The sequence below is a fragment of the Lemur catta genome, chromosome 1 (assembly GCF_020740605.2).
Source record: "Lemur catta isolate mLemCat1 chromosome 1, mLemCat1.pri, whole genome shotgun sequence".
Classification (NCBI taxonomy): Eukaryota; Metazoa; Chordata; class Mammalia; order Primates; family Lemuridae; genus Lemur; species Lemur catta.
Window position 1 is genome coordinate 103,035,843 of NC_059128.1, and position 13,363 is coordinate 103,049,205.

General features: G+C 59.3%; 1 protein-coding gene across 1 annotated transcript; it reads left to right on the forward strand.

Annotated features, from left to right (window-relative positions):
* Positions 1–6,377: 6,377 nt before the first annotated feature.
* ISLR2 (immunoglobulin superfamily containing leucine rich repeat 2) lies at positions 6,378–9,727 on the forward strand. The gene has a single exon (XM_045555560.1). The coding sequence runs from the start codon at positions 6,378–6,380 to the stop codon at positions 8,613–8,615; it is 2,238 nt and encodes a 745-aa protein (XP_045411516.1). The 3' UTR covers positions 8,616–9,727.
* Positions 9,728–13,363: the final 3,636 nt, after the last annotated feature.

Below are 13,363 nucleotides of genomic sequence, written 5' to 3' on the forward strand. Positions count from 1 at the left end.
AAAACCTTCCACCAAGTCTGCAGCTGCAGGTCTCTTCTCAAACAGGCAGGCTGGGGACAGCCACAAGCATCAGAGTTTGGGTTTAAATATCTGAAACTAGAAATCTTTACAAATAACAATAGTCATTCTGATTACTGCCTAGACCCATGGTGTGTGTGTGCGGATGGGGTGGTGGCCAAGAGAGCGGTCTGGGGCCAGAGCCAAGGTCCTCCCCCTGGGGGAAAGGTAGGACACAACCCTGTAGGGGTGCGTGCAGCAGAACGTCTTATCATGCCTGTGCCGAACTCTACAAGGCAATAATAATGGCTAATTCTATTCAGCTATTGTTGAAAAAACTAATAGTTCATTTACTGAGCACCAAGTGCCAGGTTCTAAGTGCTTTGTATACATTGACTTCATTAATCCTCCCAGTGACCCAAAAACATAGGTACTCTTTTTTTCCTGAGGCACGGAGAGGTTAAGTAACTTGGCCAAGCTCACACAGCTAGTACCTGATGGAGTCTGATGCTGGAACCTGTCCTCTTAACCACCGCATAGAGTGCATGAAAAGGAGAGCTGGAAGCCAGGGGAGCATAAACAGGGCCTGGCTCCCCTGAGGAGTGATCTTTTGGCTGGAAATTAGAAAAGGAAAGCAGCTTCTGGGGGTGGGGGGAGCCGTGTGTGTGTGTGTGTGTGTGTGTGTGTGTGTGTGTCTGTACACGCGCGCTGTGTGCGCTGCAGAAGCTGAGAGTGGGAAGCAGCGAGTTTTTCAAGAGCTTCCGGCTGGAGGGCGGCGGTGGGGAAGGTCTCCGGCGCAGGCTGCTATGCTGGGGATGTCTGACGCCCACCTGGGCCCTGGCTTTCTCGTTCTCAGAGGCAAGTCCATTAAATCATCCACGTGCCACATTAAAATACAGAGGTACATACAACTCTGAATGCAGTTGCAACCTCACAATGTTACATGTCCTAACCATTCAGCTAAACATCTGTTATTCCCAATGTTTCAGTTTTCTTCACCCCTCGCTCTCAGCGGTTTCCTGGGCCCCCGGGGAGGCGCTCGGCCCACGCGGCCAGGCGCACAGGAACCCTGGTCCCGGCAGCGCAGAGCTCAGGGTCCGTGCCAGGGATCAGTCCCTCGTGGAGGCGCTGGGAACACTGTGGGACGCGAAGCAGGGGCCGCACCTGAGCTGGGGAGGGGAAGGTGCAGATTCCTGGGACGCAGGCAGGATGGGCACGGGAAGGCCGGCCTCCGGGCCTCGGTTAGGCGCGACCGCTGGAACTCGGCGCCGCGCTACTGCAGAGCCCGGCTGCGCTCGCCCCTCACCCGCCGCCCTTGCCCGCCTCTGTGCCGGCGGGCGGTGTCCAGCAGGGGGCGCGCGCGGACCAGCCCGGCTCCGACCCGAACAGGCTGCGCGGGGAGCAAGTCCCGGGATCCGACCGGGTTCAATCCCTCCCACGCCCCCCACACCCCGGTCCGCGATGTTGAAGTTAGAGTTCGGTCCCCAGAAAGCGGCCAGGGGCTCCAGCTCTCGGCTCCCGGGTCTGCCTGGGGTCGAGACCGCAGCCTGGTAAAAAGCCTTGGTTAGGGTTCGGCAGGTTCTGAACGCGGGGCCCTCCGGGCTCGCGGCTTGGAACCCTGTGTCCCTTCCCGCCCGGACCCTACTTCCACACTCCTGATTAGCGCCTGTTTCTTTAAAGATCAAAGACGTGGGCGGCGGGGGTGGAACGCTCCGAGTTCCCAGCCCTCCAGTAATTGTGTCGTTATTAACATTATGAACACGAGACCGGCCTTGCGCGCCAGGCGGCTCCGACGCGGCGCGCGCAGTCTTCCAGCTGAGCTCCCGCCCCAGGCCTCCGCGGACTCTGCCCTGGGCGACTCGGGCTCCAGCCCTGCCGAGGCGGGCACTGGGCCTCCGGGGTCGAAGGCGGGGCAAGGGGCGTCTTTCCCCTAGAGTAGGCTCGGGGAACAAAAAAAGCGTTTGCTGGAGAGTCGGCGAGAGTCGCCGGGGCCGCAGGAGTCAGCGCCCGCACCGGGGTGGCCACCGCGGGCGCCCTCAGCTGCCCTCCAGGCACCTGGAGCCTTGTCTCTTGGCCGAACCCCCGGGCTTCTGCAACGCCGTCAAGAAAGCAAGGAAAAAGGGGTCTTTCTTGGTCCGCGGGCCCTAGGGGTTACGGGGTGGCTTGCGGAGAGGGTCCCTGCCAGTCCAGGGACACTCTGGGCAGTTAGCTAGCGGGCCCATTCTCCGTTACACTCCCCAGACTCTGTCCTCCAGTCCCTCGTCCCTTCCCAGTTGTCCCCTCACCCCCCAGGCCTGCCGGCCCTTCCCAGCGGAAGGCAAAAAGAACTGGAAAAGAGGTGAAAACGGAGGGGAGGGTCCCCAAGCCTTGAGTCTCCACGCCGGAAGCTCTGCCTCCGTGCCTGGCGCCCCTCCTGCAGCCCCGAAAAGTCTCTGGACCTGCCATCCAGGATTGGACTCTCTAAGTCCCCACTACTGGGCCCCCACTTTCTCGGATCCCTCTTCCCAGGCCAAGGCTCCCAGCACCACCCCCTCAGGGTTCCTGAGATGCGGGCAGCCTGTCTAAGACGCCCCCCACCCTTTGCTCGGTAGACAAAGAAAGCCGTGCCAGTCAAGCCGCCTGCGTCACACCAGGGCCCAGAAAGGCCTAAAAACCTTAGGGACCCGCTCTCGGCTGTCCCACGCAGGGTCCCCGGTGGGAACGGGTCACAGTGCTCTTACCCTACGGTCCTTCTCAAAGTCACCTTCCCCCAAAGGGCGCCCTCCCCCTGGGTCGGCTGGGGGCACCCCAGACCCGAGCAGGCAGAGTGAAGTTCTGGGTTGGAACCCCGCTGAGCCGACTGTAGCGACGGCAGGAGTAGGAGAGAGGCAGTGACGCGGCGTGTGCCTGCACGTCTGTTCATATTTAATTTACAAAGGAGCCTCGGAACCCCGGGCCGGGTGGTCTCTTTAGATGCTGCGCTCCTCGCCAGTCTCCCTCTCTTCCCCACCCCCTCCCCAGCTCATTAAAATGCTCAGCACTCAAATAGGGGTATTGATCTCCGCAAAAGCCCCAAACCTGCGCCATCGACCCACCGTGAGAGATCCCCACAGCCCGGGGTGAGGGCTGGGGGCCCACGTGCGCCCAGGGAGCTCAGTGTCTACAGAAAGGACAGGAGGCATGGGAATTCTGCGTGTCTCCCAGGACCCGTACCCCTTTTCGGCTTCTGGCCAGCAGCTCTTTCTCCTGGGCTGCGGTAGGCAGAGCAGAGGGGCGGAAATTGGGTTTTAGCCAAATGCCTCGACATCCCCCCGCCTCCACCCCCTTGTCACTAAAAGAAATGTCGGGGTTTCGTCAGAGATAGCGAGAGTCGCGAGCAGCGAGTCTGCTGCGGCCGGCTGTTGTGCGAGGGTGTGAGACGGCGGGGCGGTGGCGGGCCACCACGGCTTTGAGGGATAGTGTGTGTGTGTGGGGGGGCGTTGATGGTGTGTTTGCGAGGCTGCAAAGATATTGGGTAGAGGGAAGGAATGCTCGGGCCTTAAGTCCCCCAGCCTGTAGTGCTCAAGCTCAAGAGGAGTAGCCGGTTGTAACCATCCCTGTCCGTGCCACTGTCCGCTCCAGCCTCGGTGCCCCATTCGCCCGGAGCTGCCAAGACCTGAGAGTGAGGAGCTTGGGTGCGCTCGGCCAAGCTTCCCCCGCCCCACCCCACTCCGCGGTGCGCACAGGCCAGCGCGTTAGGGAGTGGGCTTCTGGCCCTGGTTTAGCCACAAAAGACGAGACATAAAGAGTTCCAGCTCAAGAGGCGGGGCAGGGGCGGCGGTGGGGTGGGGAGGAGGGCGTCCCTTCCCCGCGCTCCCTGCAGGGCCGCGCGTTCTTGTTGCCCGCTTAGACTGGCGGGGGGGGGGGCGGGGAAGAACAAGGCTTGTATTAGCCCGGATCCAGGCAAAAATGGCAGGGAGGGTGAGGCGCTCTTCTAACACTATCAATTATGCATCGTGTTGAACGTGGCTTCGGGGAGGAGGCGCTAGCAGGGGGGTGCGGGAGGGAAGGGTCTGCGAGAGCCAGGCTGCGCGCAGCTCCGGCGAGTCCCGCTCGAGTCTGTCTGCGCCACCGCCTGCATTTGCAAAAAGAGTTTAAAGGCAAAGACGCGCCTCCCCCCCAATCAGCCGCGCGCCTTTCCTTCCCCCAATTTCCTCAAAGGTGGTTTGTCTCACGTGTTGCGGGGCGTAAGAGCGGCTCGCATTCAATTAGCAGCGAAGCTCACAGGCGCTGGCGGGACGGGCGCGTGAGGGTGAGTGCGCGTGAATGTGTGTGCATGAAAAAGGGGAGAACGGCGAGTGTCCCGGGTGAAGGTGTGCCTGTGAAAATGTGTGTGAATGTGGCGAGAGCACAGCACATTGGCGTGATTAGTACATGACGATGGATAATTCTAACGTGTGAAGGTCGACTGTGGAGGGTCTGTGTGTGTGAATGTGTTTGAACATGGGGGGGCCAGGGTGATGTGGGATGGTGATATTGTCAGCGGGTGTGTAAATATGGGGGGACGTGGGTTATAGGGGTGCAGTGTGCTGGGAAGAGCCCAGCCGAGAACACTGGGTGTGGGACCGATCGCCCTTGTGACCGACGTGTCTGGACCTCAGGGAGGGTCTCTATGGCTTTAACAAATGTAGAGGATGCAGGAGGTGGGAGAGGCTGTGCGCGTCCCCGCCAAGCCCGGGAGCGCGCGAGGACTCTCTCCAACCTACAGCCATAGAGCTGGGAGGCGGAGGGGGGGGGTGCGGAACAGAGGCAAAAGGAAAAACTGAAGTGGGACTTCGGGACCAGCGAGTCCCCAAACTCACCTGTTCCTTTCTCTGCCCCTCCTCCGTTTTCCCCACAGCCGCAGCAACAGATGCTGGAAGCTTCCTTGGACTGTGGTCCCTGCTCCCACACACTGAGTCTGGACGAGGCGTTGCAGCGCAAGGGCAGCCTACTGGGAGTCAGCGAACAGCGGGTAAGCAGTAGGAACCGCCCCACAACCTCGACCCTCGTGGGGGTAGGTCCAGCCTAGGGCTGCAGCCAGCCGCCGAGGGTGCTATCTGGGAGGAACCCGGAGGGGAGGGGTCCTCCCACTGGAGCAGAGGCGGACGGTGGGGAAGTGGGCTCCCAAAGATACGGTGTGGGAGGGGCTCTGCCAAACCTGACAGGTGCCCCAGGTGGAGGTGGGGAGTCTGTGTAAGTGCGTTTGTGTGACTGGGGATAAGGTTTCATGGGGGGGGGGCCTTAGGCATCGTGGAGCTGTGGAGAAAGGCACAAAGATCTTGAATCTTCTCCAGTCTCATTAGCTAGTAGCAATCCCCATGACTCGTTGGTTGGGGGCTCCTTTACCCAACCCCGCCCCCCCCCAGCCTTCTGGGCGCTCTGACCGGAACTGGAAGCTTTAGTGACAGTTCTTTGAATGCACCTGGCCAAGACATGGAGGAGGACCTCCCTTCCTATACAGAAGGCTGGCCAAGCAGCCTAGGGCAGGCGACTTAGGGTATAGCCAGAGAAGGGCATGGAGGTCAGCTTCTCCAGATCCCACCTCAAGCCACTGGGGCAAGTTCTCGGTATTGCTTATCTTCGGTTTCGGTCCCAGTGGAGGGCTGTGTGCAGGTACAAGTGCGCTCCTGTGTTCCTGTTTGTGAATCATTTCTTGTGAGAACTTGTGTCTTTCAATGCTCACAATGGAGAGGAAAGCGCTTTGTACCAGGGTGAAAAACACTTTACAAATGCTGGGTTTCAGTTGAGAGAACAATGAGGTCTCCAGGGTATATTGCATCCGTGTCTGGGGGACTATGTGTTTGTGTCTACGAAATGTGTTGTGAACCCCCTGATAGAGAATCAGGTCCTCTAAACCCCTGCAGAAGTTGGCAGTTTGATGGCGAAGCCCCAGCGTCTGTTTGTATTGTTGTGCGCCTGCATGGGCATCTGTGTGAGTGCTGTGCGTGGGACAAAGGGTTCCAGGGAGGACAGCCAGTCGTGGACAAAAATAGCCTTTCTGTGTATCCATTTCACCAGGTTAAACAAAGGTTTGGAAACACCGAGAGGGGTTCAGTGCAGAGCGCTTGTAGACCAGCTAGCAGTGGAGTCTATGGAGGGGCCAGCTCCCCGGTGAGGGGATAGGTGGGGAAAAAAGAGCGATGTAACCCGAGGCTGGCAAAAAGTCAGGGCCCTGAGAAGGAGCATCCATTGAACTTTGAGACTGTTATTGACCTCCACCAAGAGAGGATCCTGGCATAGAGGAGGTTACTGGGCACAGAGCAGCCCTGGGACCTGTGCTAGATGGGTTTGCAGAGGCCGACCTGGATAAGGGAAGAAAGCTGGGGTTCGATGAGTCACCTTCTCCCCTCTTCCCCCGGCTTCCATCTGCAGGAGCCGCGATGGCGCCACTTCAGGCCCTGTGGTTGGCCTGGGCGCTGCTAGGAGTGGCCAGAGCGTGTCCGGAGCCGTGCGTCTGCGTGGACAAGTACGCTCACCAGTTCGCCGACTGCGCCTACAAGGAGTTGCGCGAGGTGCCCGAAGGACTGCCGGCCAATGTGACCACGCTTAGTCTGTCGGCCAACAAGATCACCGTGCTACGGCGCGGGGCCTTCACAGACGTCACTCAGGTCACATCACTTTGGCTGGCGCACAGTGAAGTGCGCACCGTGGAGTCAGGTGCACTGGCCGTGCTGAGCCAGCTTAAGAACCTCGACCTGAGCCACAACCTCATATCCAGCTTCCCGTGGAGCGACCTGCGTAACCTGAGCGCGCTGCAGCTGCTCAAAATGAACCACAACCGCCTGGGCTCACTGCCCCGGGACGCCCTCGGCGCGCTGGCCGACTTGCGCTCCCTGCGCATCAACAACAACCGGCTTCGTACTCTGGAGCCCGGCACCTTCGACGCGCTAAGCGCGCTGTCACACTTGCAACTCTATCACAATCCCTTCCACTGCGGATGTGGCCTTGTGTGGCTGCAGGCCTGGGCCGCGAGCACCCGGGTCTCCCTACCGGAGCCGGACTCCATTGCGTGCGCCTCGCCTCCCGCACTGCAGGGGGTGCTGGTGCTCCGCTTGCCCGCCCTGCCCTGCGCACCGCCCAGCGTGCGTCTGAGCGCCGAGCCGCAGCCCGAGACGCCCGGCACCCCCCTGCGCGCGGGCCTGGCCTTCGCGTTGCACTGCTTAGCCGACGGCCATCCCACTCCTCGCTTGCAATGGCAACTTCAGATTCCGGGTGGCACCGTAGTCTTACAGCCGCCGGTCCCGAGCGGGGAGGACGATGGAGACAGGGCGGAGGATGGGGAGGGGAAAGGAGATGGGGACGTGATGACGCAGACCGAAGCGCCAACCCCGACTCCCGCACCCGTTTGGCCGGCGCCCCCAGCCACCCCACGCTTCCTGGCCCTCGCAAATGGCTCCCTGTTGGTGCCCCTCTTAAGCGCCAAGGAGGCAGGCGTCTACACATGCCGTGCACACAATGAGCTGGGAGCCAACTCCACATCAGTACGCGTAGCGGTGGCAGCAGCCGGACCCCCAAAGCATGCGCCTGGTGCGGGGGGAGACCCCGATGGGCAGGTCCCGACCTCTGAGCGCAAGTCCACAGCCAAGGGCCGGGGCAACAGCGTCCTGCCCTCCAAACCCGAGGGCAAAATCAAAGGCCAAGGCCTGGCCAGGGTCAGCGTCCTCGGAGAGCCGGAGGCGGAGCCGCAGGAGGAGGCAGGTGAGGGAGAGGAGGCCGAAGACCAGATCCCTGCGGACCCGGCGGAGAAGCAGCACTGTGGCCACGGGGACCCCTCTCAGTACGTGTCCAACCACGCGTTCAACCAGAGCACAGAGCTCAAGCCGCACGTCTTCGAGCTGGGTGTCATCGCGCTGGACGTAGCGGAGCGCGAGGCACGGGTGCAGCTGACGCCGCTCGCGACACGCTGGGGCCCCGGGCCCGGCGGGGCTGGGGGACCGGGGCGACCTGGGCGCCGGCCCCTGCGCCTGCTGTATCTGTGCCCCGCGGGGGGCGGGGCGGCAGTGCAGTGGTCCCGCGTGGAGGAGGGCGTCAACGCCTACTGGTTCCGGGGCCTGCGGCCGGGCACCAACTACTCCGTGTGCCTGGCGCTGGCGGGCGAGGCCTGTCACGTGCAAGTGGTGTTTGCCACCAAGAAGGAGCTGCCGTCGCTGCTGGTCATCGTGGCGGTGAGCGTATTCCTGCTGGTGCTGGCCACCGTGCCCCTGCTGGGTGCCGCCTGCTGTCACCTGCTGGCTAAGCACCCGGGCAAGCCCTACCGGCTCATCCTGCGGCCTCAGGCCCCTGACCCCATGGAGAAGCGCATCGCCGCCGACTTTGACCCGCGTGCCTCGTACCTTGAGTCGGAGAAAAGCTACCCGGCAGGCGGCGAGGCGGGCGGCGAGGAGCCAGAGGAGACCCCCGGGGAGGGCCTTGACGAGGACGCGGAGCAGGGAGCCCCAAGTGGAGGGCTGCAGAGGGAGGAGAGCTTGGCAGCCTGCTCGCTGGTGGAGTCCCAGTCTAAGGCCAACCAGGAGGAGTTCGAGGCAGGCTCCGAGTACAGCGATCGGCTGCCCCTGGGCGCAGAGGCGGTCAACATCGCCCAGGAGATTAACGGCAACTACAGGCAGACGGCAGGCTGACCCTCCTGCCCCCCCAGCCAGCCCATTCCCAACCCCCCCAGGGCCTGAGAGCAGAAGCCTAGGCTGACAGGACTTAAGCCCCCCGCCCCGACTCACTCACTCTGCCCCCTCACCACTCCCCAACCTTGACTACTAGGGACTTCTAGCAGGGAGGAGGCCCGACTTTACCTCCCACCACCCACTGCTGTCATTGTCCCTGCCGGCTGAATCCTCCCCTCCAGCAGTGCCCCCGCCCCCTGCGGTGGGACGGAACCTGTGCCCTCCACTCCTATCACGATTGTCTGCGAAGCCCGCGTCGCAGCCTCCCCGCGGTGGGCTCTGGAGCCAGGGAAACGGGGGAAGACATTGGGAACCTCTGGGCGGAGGGCCCAGGAACCGCCGGTGGATGTCCCTGGAGTGGAGCGCTGGTGGGGTCTGGCCTCGACCCCTGCTCTGCCCTTTCAGGGCTGCATGTCCCAGAAGCCGGCAACCCCTAGTTTTCAGTTCCAAAGCCCGCCTCCCGCAGGGAACCAAATCCTTCTGTCCCCCCACCCCCGTCCGCTTCGGTCCAGCTGGAGCCGAGCCGGGTGCCTGGGGCTCCTTTCAGCTCCGCGCCCAGATTTTCACATTTTCGTTGTTTTCAAAGACAGCGACACTCCGAGTCTGGTGCTAACACCTCCTTCCCAGCCTGTGGGAAAACGGGGCGTGTGTCGGAGGGCCGGGAGGGCACCCATTTTCTTCCTCGCTCCCCTAACTTAAAGCGCCGCGGGGCCGCGCGCCCCTTTTCTGCGGAGGGCTCCGCTTGGTCCCGGGCCAATTTCGTTGTCAGCGTGCCAGGGTTTCCGGAGATCGCCCGCTCGACAGCGCCGGCTCCCCGGCCCGGCCCCCAGCGGGAAAGCGCCGGGCGTAGGAGGCCAACTTGGGCCGGACTGCGTGTTCCGAGGGCTGCGCGGTTGGCACAAAGCCTGCGCGGGACTGTGCAGGGGATCCGGACGGAGCGAAGCCCCTCGGTCCTCGCGTCTCCCCGCCCCCCCTTCCGCGAGACAGTGTTTGCTGGCGTGTAGTCCTAGACGAGCGTGCTGTGTAGGAGAAAAGTCTGTGTTCTGTAAAGTGTGACCGTGTAGTGTCGGGGACGGGCGGTCAGGGGGGGCGGGGAGGGTGGGGAGAGGGGGACGCGGCGCGGCGACGCGGGCCGGGGTCCTTTCTTCGTTTTTGAAGGGAAGCGTTGGGGTTGGGTAGGGGGAGTTTCGGTCCTCGGGACCAGCCCTCTAGCGAAGCGCAGCACAAGCGCGGCCCGGGGCGGAGTAGTCCCTCCCCGGAACCCGCGCCCTTTTCTAAACTCGTCTGTATGTAAACAGTCAATAAAGCATCGATTTCAACCGGGCTCGGTGGCTTTTTGTCAGAGGACAGAGAGAGGGGCCCAAGGGGCGAAGGAGGAAACCACAGAAGGAAGGAGCCCCTGGGAGCCTCCTGTCGGGATCCTTTGCGTGATTCCGAGTGTGTCTGACCTGTCATTTCGTCAGGTGTTTGCACCAAGCCCTGCTGTTGGGGCCTCCAACTTCCGGGGTGGGGCGAGGAATGCACATGGGGTGGGGGCTGGAAGTCAGTGGGGAGAGGTCATAAGAAGGGAGGGGTGTGTGTGTGTGCTGGCACATTTGCGCTTGAGTGTGTACACCATCCTCTTCGGGTTGGGACTGTCATGGTGATGGGGTTGTATGGGGTGTTGGAACTGCCTAGTTTCTGAGTCTCAACATCAGCCTCTGAGCTCTCTCAGAAGCCAGTGGGGTGGGGAGTCATAGGAACAAGGCTGCTGTGGCTTGCACAAAAGAAGTCACAAATAACACAAGCTACAGGGCAGTAAATGATGTGGAGCAGAACAGGGGGTACCTGGCAAAGTGGATTCTACAGAACAAGCTGGCACCTTTACCCCAGGAGCCAAGCGTGTGTATCTCGGGGGTGGGCAGCTGTTGGGGTGTGCTAGGGTGGGTGCACATGCGGAATCAGGGTTGAAAGCACACTTATTTCAGTCCTTGAAATGGGGCTTCTGGGGGGCGGGGAACAGGAGAGGAGGGGACCGACAGCAGGTGCCGTGCTCCAGACTAGCTGAAGTGCCAGGCCAGGCGCCTGTGTGTTTCTGCAGAATCTCCCCATGTGGGATGGGAAGAGAGGGATGGAAGAGGAAAGGAACCGGGAGGAGCAGTGTCCAGAGTCCACCCCTCCGGGCCCTTCTTCCTGCTTCCAAACTCTTCTCCTCTTTCACCTTCTATGGGTATCAGGTCTCCCTAAGTAGACCAGTCCAGGCTGGGGAACAGACCCAAGTCCAGAAGCCCAGGGTTCTATCCTGGTCCCAGGCCTCTCTCCTGGCACAGGTGGTGGCTGTGACACTTCCAGGGGACTGAGCCCAGGTTCCTTTCCCAAACCAGCCAAGCTCTTGCAGAGAAAAATTCCCTCTGAGGGCCACAGCCTGAGAGCCCTGCTCCTGCATCCCACCCCACTGCCTGGAACACAACTCAGGAGTATCATCTGTTAAGAAGAGGGCTGCTTCGTTCTACCTGCAAACCCTGCTTTTGAGCAGGGGGCAGGGACTGGCTCCATTCTTAGGGCTGGTTCAGGAATCCACCCACATGATTGCATCTGGGAATAGACCTGTCTGGGCCACTGAGTGCTCAACAGTTTTGGTCCAACCCAATCCTCTAGTCAGGGATCTCCAGTGCAGAAAAGTGCTCCTTCCTGTCCCTCCCTGTCCTAAGGATTGGGGGCCCTCCTGAAGACCTCCTAAGGTATAGAATGCCCACTAGAGAAGGTGCAGAGGAGCTGAGAATTCTGCCCCTTCTTTGTCCAGGGCCAAGCTTCCTAATGGAAGAACAAACATTGCTCAGCTAGACCTTGTGCTCCCTGGGCAAAGCCAGGCCTAAGGTTCAGCCCACAGGACAGGAATGAGTAGGTGCTGGAGGCCAAGGACCAGAGTGCTGGGACGCTGCTGAATGTCCACTGAGATACCAGCCCTCTCAGGAGCTCTCCAGTTTCTGTCCAAATGTTTGGAATGGTCCCCGGCCTCTGGTCTTCCTTCCTATCTCCTTTTAAATTTTATTTCATTTCCTCCCCTTCGTTCCTCTCTGCTTTCTTTTCAGTTGTTCCAATTCAACTACCCATTTGAGGTTTAATTTCTTTTTATGGTGTCCCTATCAGGTGGTCCTGCAACCTTGACTTGGACTTATCCAGGGATGAGGAGCTCACCATTCACTCCCTCTGCCCGAGGAATCATTGTTGAGCAGTTTAAAATGCATCTCTCCCTCACTTCCACCCTCAGGCCTGACTGCCGCTGGCAGCACTCTGTGAGAACCAGCAGAGGTGTGGAGGTGTGACCCTGACCTCCATGCCTCGCTCAGGAACCCCAAGCTTTTCACTCAGTGCACTGTCTGTGAGCCTTGACTGCACGCTTCAGGTCTGTGCCGGCCTAGCTCTCTCCGGTGTGTTTGCCATGAAACTCATTTGGATACTACGTGGGAATGGAGTCCAACAAGGGGTGTGTGTGTGTGTGTGTGTGTGTGTGTGTGTGTCTAAATGTGTACTGGGGGACCTGGGATATGGCCAGAGAATGCAATATGACAGCAGTAGCCTCAGAACTCAGAGCAATTTATCAGGAGCAGTAATTCTGTGAGCTACAGAAACCAGATGCCCAGGACGTGCCCTTGAATCAGATCAGAAACCTGTCTTTGGAGCAGTGATTTGAAGAGCGCCTCCCCCACCTCTAAGTATTTCCTAAAGATCAGCTGGAATGAGAACAGTCTGGAAGATCACCACAGAAAGTCCATTAATAAAAAAGAGCAAAGGAAGGTGGGGCTTCCTTGGGAAAGAAGCAGCGGGGGTAGGGTCCTCTGCTTCCAGATCTATTGTCCAGAATGCAGCCCGCTACCCATAACATCTGAATAACACCACAACTAAAGCTAACATTACCAAAGATTAGCTTAGTCAATACATGTTTGGACTGTTACTCCCCCGTGGTGGTATAATCTCAGTTTTCCCTCCAGGATCTCGGGAAAATACATTTTGGTAGGTAAAGGGAAGGGAATGGCACCTTGCTAAGACTGCCTTATGCCAGATTTGCTAAAATCAGGGCCCCAGGTATGGGATACTCAGACTTGCTGTCTGTGCAACAAGAGGCATCACCTGCAGAGAAAGGACCGTGACTGTGTAAGCATGGAGTGAGGGAAATTGGGGGACCTGTCCTTTCAGGGATGAGGTGCATATTCCGCAAAAAGCCAAGCCCAGGTACCGGCACATAAGAAAGGCCCCTATCTCAGCCATGAATTGTCGAGTCTGACCTAACAAACACCTTTACCTTGTAAATCTCCAACATAAAGATATCGATATGAGACATTCTGCCGGGCAGCTGGGGTTGGAGCAAGTAAAGCTGTTTCAGTTGTAGTGTGTCAAATAACTGATTGCATTTGAAGCACACTCACTCACACTTACAGGTTCAATGACAAGATTTTGCCCTGGGACTCAATAGAGAATAATAGTATATTGAGAATGAAAGATCCTCTGTGGCTGGCATAGAGAAGAGATTAAATTTTTAAATGTCTTGCAATATTAGCATTTCATTCAAAATAGGACCAACACTGCTGAGACTTTATATGAATTTTTTTAAAAAGCCATCCAAAGACCACATGATGGATAGAAAATGAAACCAACTTGTTGGCTTAAATGAGTTGGAAATTTGTATCATCCTGGGATTGAATAAGTAATTTAAGTAATTTGAAGATGGT